The 12430-nt window shown below is 40.1% G+C and overlaps 1 protein-coding gene across 9 annotated transcripts in view; it reads right to left on the bottom strand.

The window, feature by feature from the left end:
- erc2 (ELKS/RAB6-interacting/CAST family member 2) overlaps positions 1-12430 on the bottom strand; it is a 52127-nt gene that overhangs the window by 36066 nt on the left and 3631 nt on the right. For all 9 annotated transcript variants that reach the window (XM_016671762.1, XM_016671765.1, XM_016671778.1 and 6 more), the window contains exon 2: positions 6158-6971. In XM_016671762.1, the coding sequence (XP_016527248.1) occupies positions 6158-6829 (672 nt within the window). In that variant the 5' untranslated portion in view covers positions 6830-6971. The remainder of the gene's footprint in view (positions 1-6157; positions 6972-12430) is intronic.

Here is a 12430-nt window from a genome sequence, read left to right as displayed (position 1 = left end):
AAGTACTTGGTCCTATAAGTAAACAACCAACAGGAAAATAAGCTGGAGGAAAATAAACACCAGTAAAATTCTGACCTAAAGACACAAGATTATCGTTTGACAACGTTTTCCAAGTGCTTGTTTGACCACCAGGGGACAGTGTTTGCATTTCCAGTAAAAGCTGCTGAATTTTCTGCTGACTGCTGCCATGACAGGTTGTTTCAGTCAGACACCCCCTCTCTGAGTCATTGGCCTTCGGTACAGCAGCAGAAATTATGCAGTACGAAGATGCTAAAGTCTAATTTTAACATTGAGCATATTCTGCTCTTACTCTCATCTCAAAGTAAACCATGAGAGTGGAAAGTTGAAAAAATATATAGATTTTATGAGTCCCAAACATGAATTTACAGAAAATATTTTGCAGGTGCATAAAAATACAAGAATATATATGTTTTTTTGTTTTTTTTTTTACATCAAGCAAATGATGCTACTGTAGTTAGATTTGGAGTAAAGCGTGCCCACACTGAGAAGGAACCCCAAATGTTTTCTTCTTTTTTCAGATCTATCCTTCTCGTTTCGGATCCTCCCTCCTCACCGATCAATAAACTCCTGCCTGCCTTGGAAACCAAAATGCAGGAAACAATCCAGTGACTGCATCTGCGTAATTGAACTGAGACTTAAAATCACTATGCAGCCTTCCGCCCGGTTCCTCCACGTCAGCCACAGCTGAGGTGCAGCTGTTTGCCTGAACTGGTCATGACTCAGCTGATACTGGTGCTGTGGTCACGGGGTTGGGGGGTGGGGGGTTCTTTCTGTTCCTGAAAACCTTGACGGTCAAAACCCAGAGAGTTTCTCAGCACTAGAAAGAGACGCTGAGCTGCTGTGACTCCTTATCGTAATGACACCTGGGCCAGCCGGGGGTAACTGGCTGTCATAAATCTTGTGGTGCAGAAGCAGAGAATCCTTTTGAGGGCAACATCACACACTGACTCAGGTTCTGGCTTCTGCCATGTGAATGCCTTAACAAAGCGTTGTGGTGATTTAGCAGAGGGGTTACTCTGTCTGACTTGTAGGGGGCAGTTTTACCTGTGACAGTGTTGAGTGTCTGAGTTCCCCCAAGTCAATTGCCACTGAAGATTGAGGAGGGAAAAAAACATCTAAGTTAAAAACAGAAAGAATGAACGGGCACCGAAATATTTAAATTATATATTGAAGAACAGGGCAGCATTTGACACCAGTTTTGGTTGCTTTGGTGTTTCTCATACCATCTTTACAGTGAAACATGGTGGTGGTTGCATAATACTGTGGGGTGCTATAATCAACATGTACCATTGTAGAGTTTATGACAAGATAGATGGGGCTAAAAAAAAAAAAGTAAATAAAAGAAACAACTGTGAAAATAGGCGAAGCTGCGAATTCTGAAGCACCAAAAGTCAGAGGTCCATTTAAAATTATTTTCTTATTTTGCATTTATCATAATTTTGGCCATTTCTGCTTTTATTCACAGATAAAGTCACAACCAGATCCTCGCTAAAACTAAAGAAAAAGTTAAATTTTCTTTAACAAATATAAGCTGTTAGATGTTACAGAACATCCCATCTACTTACTTCAGCCATAATTTAAATGCTTCACACAAACAGGCCATTGTTACAAACACGCCTAATAAAAGGCTGGCTGCCACACTACGCGCCTTAAAATATTATTTTGGCCCCTTAAGCAATTAGATGATGACCCCTGCTCCAGAATGAGCCATCTGGTGACACAGGAACCAGCTGCTCTGCATGTAATGCTCTATATACATGGGAGGTTGTGTTTTTTGTGAGAATAAATGAGCAACTCCAAAGCTCTTGAGCTGCAGCAGCCTACTGTTCACACCGTTCCTAATCTCTGTGTAGTGTGTCGTGATAGCTGACAATACACAATTACACCCACACCACACAAGCAAATGCTGCGTTTCATCACCTCCCCTCACTTAGCACAAAGTTACAAGAGGGGCGCCTGCAGAAATCTGACAGTCTGAGACGGTAAAAAAAAAATGCCACTCTGTGCACAGAAGTAAGCCATCTGTCAAGACTTCTTTTTTATTTTTTTGTTTTAATCGAATCTCATTCAGATGCTTGAACTAGAGGAAGCTGTTTATCGTGTGATTAAAGCAGCTTTAGCAGCACTTGATAGGGGTTGCTTTGTGGGTTAGCATGAGGCCAGATGGCTCACACAACCGCTTGGCAGTCACAGGGGCCATGCTGGAACCAGTTTGTATTCGATACCACCCACACGGTTCGCCAGGGTTCTGCTTGTCATGAAAATTCACGCCAAGAGAAGACTGTCATAACGTGAAAGAATCAATAGAGAACTCTGTGATTCTACAAAGGTATTGATCCTGATGCGACTCCCTGTGTCCTCCCATGCTGCGTCTCGACTGGTGGCATCTCCAAAACTCTGGGTTCACAGTCCCGTTATAGGCGGCTGTTCAAGTGGCGACATGTAGACACTGGCTGATGAAACCAGGTTGACCACAGATGACCACTGTGAGTGCTGGTGGCACATAGTAGTCCTACTTCTCTTTCCTTATGTTGTGGGTATAGATAAGCTGCAGCTCCAGGTTATGTCTAGTGGCCAGGTTTCCTTTGCACCATCCTTGTTCCCCCAACACGTGTGTAGATGCGTCCCCGTCTTTGTTTGTGGCAACCTGCCTGGGGGCTTTTGTGGGGCGAGATCATCAACTCAACAGTTTTGGTACTCTTGGCAGCCAGATATTTGAAGTGCTTGACTAACAGTGGTCCCTTCAACAGATTCACAGCCTTAATCTCTGCAGTTTGTCCTGAATTACCATGGGCCTCTTACTGTTTGGCCCTCTTGCCAACCTGTCAGGAAATGTGAACTGCCATGTTTTGGAAGAATTATACTTATGCCATATGCATTTTTTGTTTGGTTGTTTGTTTTTTTATTACATGTTCACTGGATCCAAATTATATTATTTGGGGGTAAAACAGTAAGTAATTAATGAAAACAAATGCAACGCTCTTCAGCTTATGAGTAGCAAGACACCATATAATGTTTTTCTTCCACTTCACCATTACTCACAATTTTGTTTTTAACTATCGCATACAATCTCAATACAGTACATGAAGGTTTCAGCTGTTAGGTGACAAATGTGAACTGTTTTTGTTCTAGGGGCTGTGAGAGACACCAAAAGCTTAGGGTTGTTACGTGACAAAGCGTCACCATGTGACTGCTGTAGCTTAGAAGTCAAGTTAAGTCAACATCCTGCACTGATGTGCAGTACCTGGTTTGCACAGCTGAATTATAAAACATGCGTGTAAACAAACAATTGTGAGTTCACCTCTCACACATGAGCAGTACGCCGCTCTGTTTGATTACAGGGCTGCACAATCCACCAGGGGAATTACCTCTAATTAAATTTTCACCCGTCACACACCACGTGTTATATAACACTTAATCGGACACAAGCGTAGACGCTTGTTCGTGTTGACGATGTTACGTTAAGCCTATGTTCCAAATATAGAAAATCCAGAATTTCTGTGTGGGAAACAGCATGATTTACTTTAAGTCTTGCATGCATGTGCAGAAGGCGCAAAGCGGGACCTATTTTTGTTGGAACCGTTGATCAGGGCTGACTGGGCAGCTGAGCAGCAGTGGTCATGACTCAGTCAGATATGGTATGCTCTAGCTCACGCGCTCGCCTCCAGCAGCTCTCGTACAGCTTCGGCAGGACAACAAAAATTCTGTTCAATTCCACGAAAACAAAAATCAGTTCCCCTTCACAACAAAAATCTACCACACAAAATGATCTCACGCTAATCATCACCGCAAGTCATCACCTCCACTGTTTATGATTGAGGCTCTGCAGGCCGTGGGTGGTATTTAAACATAAAAAAATAATAATAAAAATAAAAAAAACTTCCATGCTTCAGAAAGTGAATGTTATATCAGGAGATTTTGCAAACAGAGGCCCGTACACCCTGATGCTGATTATCTCATGATAAATGATGCATGGTATTTGCTGAAACTAACAGGGGCCTAAGGCGCCTGATGCAATTGTAAAAAGTGGTGCTAGAAGACAGATGCAATGACTGGGTTGAAATTTCTCCATTATTAATGAGGCAATTTGCTCCTCAGTCAGCCTCTCAGTAAGCCCAGTGGGTGTGACCAAACCAGCCCACCGTAAATATGCACTTATGTAAGCACGCCTCAGAGCCCAGAAATCAAGTTAGAATAGACCAATTATAGCAACAAGGCACATCTGCCTTTTATTAGCTGCCACACTGCATTAATGAATCCTACCAGGAGGAATATAAATATCACTCGACATAAGGGGAGAGCAAGCACCGAGTCCTCTCTTTGATTCAAGGATGATGCCATGGAAACCCGTCAGCGAACAGCTTTCGTAATCTGCAGGACACATTCAGCTCCTCAACTCTATGAGTTCCAACTAAAAATATCACAATGAGGATTTAACGACTCTATAAAGAAATGTGAAAAGCTGAGTTGCTTTGGTTCCGTCGGTGACACGGATGATTCAGCTTTAACACAGACTCAGATTTTTGCAAATCATAATGATGTAAAATATTTCTGGTATTGCATAATTGGCTGATAGTTAGACTAAAGCGCCTTGCAAAAGTATTCATACCCAAAAAGACTAACACAAAGCAGCACAAATTTGGAATGAGGAGGAAAAATTATTTAAAAAATTTAAAAAAAAATCTCCATATGTTTATAATTCACCAATTTTTATTGCATTTTCATAAACAGATATGGATGGATTGATACTGAGATTAGATTGATTAAAAAATGCACATCACACATTTTATATATTCATCTATATAAAACGCTGAATTGTTTTCCTTCCACTTCACAATTATCCATTGCTTTGTGTTGTTGCATCACATAAAATCTCCTCAAAATGCACAAGAAGTACAAAAATACTATTAGGTTAATGAAATGTTGAAATGTTCAAAGGGAACGAATACTTTAGCAATATGCAGAGACAAAACCCCGTCTTTCATAAGAAGATCAACAAGTCCTGTGTGGAAAAACCCACTGATGGTACTACCTTGCAGGGTAGAGTAATGACTAATCGTGTCTCTTCAGTGTATGAAAACAGAGCTGGAGCAGACACAATGCCCTGCACAAAGAGCGAGTCCAAACTCAGCCTTTAAACTGCTCAAAGCATTGCTCGGTATGCTGCATCATGAACACAGCGTTTTGTTTTGTTTTTTGAAAATGCATTCATACTGAAAAGCTCAGTCTATATACACAATCTACACAATATCAGAGTGTCATACATTTCCACTTGCAGCTGACAGAACCCACTAAGCCAGAGGCTGTGCGTTCGCTCGCACCAACAGCTAGCCAACTATTAATAATCCTCCAGGTGAGGCCTGACATTAAAGAAAGTGATCTCCAGCTGTTTTTTTTGTTTTTTTTTGCCAAGACAATCATTTAAAATAGACAGAAAGATGACAAATCTTTTGTAGAAACAACTATATGAACCAAAGTAAACACTGTGAGATGATGCAGGTCAGAGCATATGAAGAGAAGGCAAAGGAAGACAGACGGGGAGTGTTTAAGTGTCCTTGACATTTGTCTCTGGGCCCTGTGCCTACTCCTGTCAGTAAGTGATTTAACTGGGCCATGACTACACCCCCACACTGAGGTAAGCAGAAAAAAAAAAACCTTTTGACATCTCTTCCCCTGGGGCCAATCTGCTGAACCTGTGAAAATAAACCAAAATTAAGCGATATCAGGACCAGACGGCATTCAATACACCTGTCGGGAGTGTCATCGTACTTTTTAACTGAGCCACAAATAACTGAACGTTCAGATTTCTGCTCTACTCCTTTTTAGTTGAAGTGCTTGTATTTTCTGAGAGGCTGAAGTCTTATCGATTCTTCACTGGATGAAGAGATATTTATGTCAATAAAAGAACATCTTTCCAGAAAGGTTTTACAAATCTGTTAAAAAAAAAAAAAAAACAGAACTGACTGCTTTAATTTTCTACAGCATACATAAGAGAGGATGGCTGTGATTATTTGCAAAAGACAGCATGGTGAAAGCAGAGATCAAAGCAGAGCAAAATGGGCAGACAAATAGGCAGCGAGTGAAATTCACTGCAGCAATAAGTGGATTATGACAGCTCAGAGAGGAGTGGTCTCACCTGATTCTCCTCGTGAGTGACTCTCATCTGCTCTTTCAGAATGGACGTGCGAGCCGCCTCCTCTTTCCTCATGATCCTCTCCTTCTTCAGCTCTGGGCTCCAGAAGCTCTTGATGCTGTTGGTGGAAGATCCCAACTTACTCTCCTTCAGGTCAAGCTCTCGCCGCAGCATCTCATTCTCCCTCTGCATCTCCCTGAGCTGGGCCTGCATCTCCAGCAGCTCGCCACCACTGCCCCGCACGGCCTGCCTGAGCAGAGCCGAGGGCACCCCCTGGTGGTGGTGGGCGTGCAGCATGGAGAGGGAGCCCAGGTCACTGTAAGACAGAAGGTCAGCATGAGGCAGCCCCACTGAAGCAATATTGGGGCTGCTGCCCATGGCTGTGACGCGACCCCCGTACATGGCCCGGCTGGTGGCGCGACCCAGAGTCATGGTTCCCTTTGGGTAGGTGGCAGTGGAGCCCACGCCCTCGTGGTCACTCAGGTACATGGGCCCTGAAGTAGCATAGGCAGCGTTGAGTGATTGGATGTTCTCCATGGAGAGGGTCTTGCCCCCTGCACCACACCCGCTCCCACTGTGTGCCCTTCGATGGCCCAGTCTGGGGGACCTTGGAAGGCGCGGGGACCGTACAGGGCTGCTCTCTACATGACCTACAGCTCTGGCACTGCCGTACATGTCCCGTGATTCAGAGGAGTAGCCACCAGAGGGTCCTTTAACAGGGGCGTGCTCAAATGAGACTGCTCTGACTTTTTTCAACCAAACATGGATGACTTAGTTCATGTCTGAATGGGTGGGTTAGGTCACATCAATGTCAGATCTGAGGAAACAGGGGAGAAGGATTTGTCAGACATACAGCATTTCAGAAAGCAGAAAAGAAAAAAACAAAACAGCACATTCCAGTCAAAAATCTAAGCTCTAGCACGGGAAGGGAAATTTTATATTAGCTCTAAGATTTGTGTTAGTCAGCGTAGATAGACGACAAGCTGTCCCAATTTACAAGGCTCTAATTTCAAATGGCCTGCAGGAATTTCACAACATCATCCCAGATGTCGCACAGGCTAACATTTATCTATAGTAGATCTCAGTACTGATTAAAATATAACTTTACAGTCTCACATTTCTCTGACCTGAATCATGATAGCCATCATTTCATCAGAGTAAACAAAGACAACTATAGAGAGCATTTTAGATGTCGAGGAGCACGTTCTACAAAACATCAGGACATTTTGAATCACTTAGAATCCATCTGATTATTAATCACCTTTGTTTTCAATCACAGGTTTAGTACAACCAAGCCGTACAGCACAGACCCAATTAGCAGTTTAGTGCGTGATATCAAGCTCATCATCATCTTCTGAGAAGTGTTGTTTCTTAAGGCACTTTGTTAATTAGCTATCATATAAGTGATCAAGCAAATTTATTGGCACCCCCGGTAAAGACGTGGAGAAAGCTACGAAAACAAATCAGCTTTTGTTGCAGAAGCATAATCTAAAAAAAAAAACAAAAAAAACTGAGGTGAGTGGAAACTTTTTAATAAGTCACTCATAACTTAATTTTTTCCCTGGGTTATTAGCCAACCCTCAAAATTGCAAAGACAATCGAACATGCAATTAAAGAAAGCCAGGATCTTTAAGGAAATGGCTACAAAGAAACAAATTCTTGTCTAAAAGTTTGTTGCATGTATAATCCAGGCGATAATTTAAAACTTTAAAAGTGGGATTAAATCTTATTTCTGTCGTGCACAGTCAGCATGGAAGCAAGGATGATGAAGTCTAAAATGAATATAAAAATAAAATAGTGTATTTCCCCCACTGACAGGATGTGTTCAAACTAAAATTTCAGCATGAGATTATGCCACTGTAATAAACACATTTATGTTTAAGCCTTTAATAAATAATCCCCAGAGGTGCTGGTGCTCTGTGTGTGTGCAGAGTGCTGCACATAGAAATACAAGAAAGAAAAGAAGGGAAGAAAGACCAATAATTCTGACAAATAAAGACAAGCTGGACGAGAAATAAAGCAACATTTCTGCAGCACTGTCTTGTCTCATAAGCTAACTGATAAATATTTACTGACAGAGTGCAGCTTGGCTAACAGTATGACTGTAAGAACTAGTATAAGCCTTATCTGAGGCTTATACTAGAAAGAAAAACATCAGAAATCACCACGTATATCACGCATATGCTCTTTTAATGATAAAGGCCCAATCATCTTTTGATTAATAAAATTGTAAAAATGTACAAGTTTTAAAATAAATTTCTTCCTCCTGGGTAATAAGAAAAAAAAATGATACAGGAGACTTAATTTTTAATCATGTAATAATAGCTGGGCTATTTAATGCTGTCCTTTGGCTTTAATACATTTCTAGATTTATCACGGCTGTGATTTATGTAATCTGAAGGCATCATTATTTCACTGTGGTCGATATTTTTAGGGTAAAAACTGAATGCTATTAAACACAAATGTCAAGACAAAGACTCTAACCAGGGTTTTTAATTTCCCCAGCTGTCAAAGGATGAAAGATACCGATATGTCTAAGAAAAAAGTGGTTAATCATGTACGCTTAGACTTTTCCATCTTTCTCTCCTCCTGGTGACACTTCTCGGATTCGGTTGCCATGGTGTTTCTGTCTGGGCTAGCGCAGACAAATCACCTGTCGTCATCACATGAAGGTGGAAGAAATCTTCAAAATATCAATCAAAGAAACTGTGGCTGAATACAGCCACAGTGACAAGGGGAAGGTTTGTTCTTTCTGCTTTTTAAGTCATTCCTGTATATCTTTAAAATAAAGGACAGATTGTTCATAAAAAGAGGAATCCATGTGTCAGCAGGTTCCTTCGATATATGAAAGTCACTCAAATTTCCCATGACAGCATCGCTGATGCTTTACATGAAATTCAGAAAGTCATTCCCATCTGTACGATAAAGTTATAAGAGCATGGAAATGCTGAATATTAAGTCAACTGAACAACAAATTTTGATTTGCAATGAGGAAATTTTCAGATTTTCCATATTGAAGAGATGCATGAGAAAAGGCCCACAGACTGGCATTTACCTTGATCTGTACTCATCTGTGATCGGTTTGTGAAATATCTGATCTTTTCTCCACTAAATGCATCAAAATGAAGGACTATTGGTATTTTAATACTAGAAATGCCTCAAAAAATATTCTCCAATGCGTTTTATTTATTTTATTTTATTTATTTATTTATTTATTTATTTATTTATTTATTTATCATATAAAGGCTGGCAACATTTGCTTTGATGCAAGGGGAAAATATCCCCTTCCTGTTAGATTCACAATTACCAGAATTTACAAAGAATTTACAGAACATTTCTTTTTGTTCTCCTTTAAAACATATATCACAAGCAGTAGACCAGAGTTCAAAAAAAGCAGCCAGATCAGATCAGTGAGGTCTGGTGGGTAAATCTATCAGTGGGGGAAGCAGGATCCAGCAGGGGTTCAGACAAAACAGCATCCAGCATAAGTTCCAGCCAGCTTGCTGCTCACTTCTGAGGAAGATAAACACGTGTTTGCTTCTTTGATCCACCGGTAGTGCAGATAAACCAGTTTGTGTGTTGGGCTGCATCTCCTGTGACGCATCTTTGAGTCGGTGTTTGTCAGCTTTTGTGTACCTCACCACTGATGGGTCATTGATTAAGGGAGTCACTCCGCCATTTTTTCTTTTTTCTTTTTTTCTTTTTGCCTTTCAACCGTCCCTTTCCTTACCGCAAACGACATCAATTCCAGGCTGCGTAATAAATCCAACATTTTTAATGCTTTCTTGTTACGGCTATAAGTTACGTAAGCGGAACAGGATTTTCAGGAAAACTGTAACTAAAGGGGGGAAATTATGTGAGCAGAGCAGAGCTGCTGAGCTAATGATCTGGGATGTGATGATGACACTTTCACTCTTACTCCACTGCACGTCTTTCTCCTATTGATATTAATTTTGCACTGCTGTCAGTTTGCCTGAAACATGCAGCAACCTCCACATTTACTGACACTTATTTGAAAATCCCCTAAAGTAAATTCATTTAAAGGGTTTATTGTGGACCTCCACAATAAATCTAGAAAGATGTTAGAACATGAAAATCGTGAGTTTTGTAAAGTAAACAAAGGATCTTCAGGGCCTGGCCTATAACTGGCTTTTAAAAATTAGATATTTAGTCCTAATTTAACCTTATTTTAATTGAATAGTGTCAGTAGTTTAATTGCACATGTACTCTGACTTTTTGCTTTAATGTTATGACTAATTTATGTTTATAACAGCTCCTTTAATTAAGATTAGATCTTAATTAATTATTTGTTCCTCTTTCCTGCCTGCTGTTTTTATTTTATATAACGCACCTTTTGTTCCCTTTGATGTATATGATTGATTTCTATCTCCCTAAATTAACTGTTTCTCAATGAAGACCTTCACTATACACAGGAAGTTATTTTTCATTACATGAATTAGATACATTGATTAGTATCTAATGAGTTTCATGGAGACTTTGTGAACCCGAGGTCACCTGCAGTTTTTCCGTGTGAGAGCTTTGGAGATCTGTCTTTTTTCAGTTTTATGTATCATCCTCTTCACTGTGCATTGCAACCAGATAAACTTCCTTCCAGCTAAATTTCTGATACAATTTGATTTATGAGACTTAACAACAATCTGCCTAACTTTAAATGCAACATTTTTCTGTATTCCCCGTGAAGAAGAGAGGGGAACAGAAATGTTACCTCCATGTCAAATCTGCTTATTCCTCCTCACTACATGAAAATGTAGACAAAACTATGATCTATCTAAAAAAAATGCTTAAGTTACATTTGTTTAATAGGAATTTCTATGGGTGGTTCTTTTGTGAGAAAATGTTATTTCTTATGCAGGATTTCTTCCCCACTGAATGTTTTTTGTTTTTTGTTTTTGTAAAATGAATGAGAATCTGTTTCTGCAATAGATTAAACTATTCAGGGCTTTTTACAGATTTTTACTTCAGCTGATGTGCAGAGTGCTGTAGTCCACAAGTGATTTAACTTTTGGTTCTTTTCATAAAACAACTTCATGATTATAAGCTCTATTGCACCCAAAGCCTCACTTTACAAAGCAAGATGAAGATAAACTCTTCCTTTTATGATCCCTTTCCGATTTTAGCGATTAGAATATTGAGGGTGTTTTCAATGGTTCCCAGTGTTACACATTCCTATCAATTTCCCACTTAAGAGTAAGGGTATCTTTATATAAATAATCAGCTAGTGTGGTTATTACTGCTGACAGAGCAGAGGAGCGGGCATCTATTGGAAAATAATGTTGTCATTCTCCAATTCACAGCTTCAATTTGAAATAGGTAGCAATATTGTCTTTTACGTTGACTTCTCAGCATTTCATTCTGTTGTTTTTCTACCTTATTCCAAGCAATAGAGCCGCACAAGGGAATTTAATTATCTCTTCAAGCAGTAACTGAGAAATTGTGGCTGAATTTGCTGTAAACCTATTTGTCAAATATTTGTCTAATACAAGTTATCACTTTCAAAATGTATCTGTATCATAATATGAAACGCACAGCTATAAATTTACAAATGCTTGTCAAAACAGCAGTGAAATAAGTTGGGGATTGAATGATTTGGTTTATGCGTCCACTTGTTGATAAGACAAGAAATATTAGATGACTCTACTAACACGGCTCTGAAAATGTGAAACTATATCAGCTATTCCAGTTGAACACATATTTTTTTTTTTAAAAAAACAGCCAATTCTGAAACAAGGCTTCTATTAAACTTGTATGGGACGCCCAAAATACTGTGCTACCCTGGGTTAAGGGCCATACTGACTTTAAAACTCTGTAACACATCCACAAGACTGTGGTGCCCTGCATAGTGATTTAAATTGTCCTGTAAATTGCTATGAAGTACACACAAGACTGCGGCAACCAGGGCAATGAGCTATATTGCCTTGTAACCTTGCATGGTGCACCCACAAGACTCTGCCGCCCAGAGTAATGGGCCATATCGCCCATTTGTTGACTCATTTCTTCAGTTTTATGAATCCTGGAACATCACAGTTTTGAGCGACACTAGTTTTCTGACCTGGATCACAATGTTCTTTTTTTTTTTTTTTTTTTGCACCCAACTTTCTGTGTTGGAGGTTGGGAGAGCTGCTGCAGCACATACATGTACATCTGACCAGCAAATGCCAGAGTGAAGGCAATGTGGAAATGAATCTGGCTGTGCGGTGGTGCGGAAACAGCAGAGAGGATACAGATGTCCTGAAACAAAGATTTTTTTTTTTTTTT

The sequence above is a fragment of the Poecilia formosa genome, unplaced genomic scaffold (assembly GCF_000485575.1).
Source record: "Poecilia formosa unplaced genomic scaffold, Poecilia_formosa-5.1.2 Scaffold2, whole genome shotgun sequence".
In the NCBI taxonomy this organism is placed as follows: domain Eukaryota; kingdom Metazoa; phylum Chordata; class Actinopteri; order Cyprinodontiformes; family Poeciliidae; genus Poecilia; species Poecilia formosa.
Note: the sequence above shows the minus strand (reverse complement) of the source record. Positions and strands in the feature narration are given on the sequence as shown.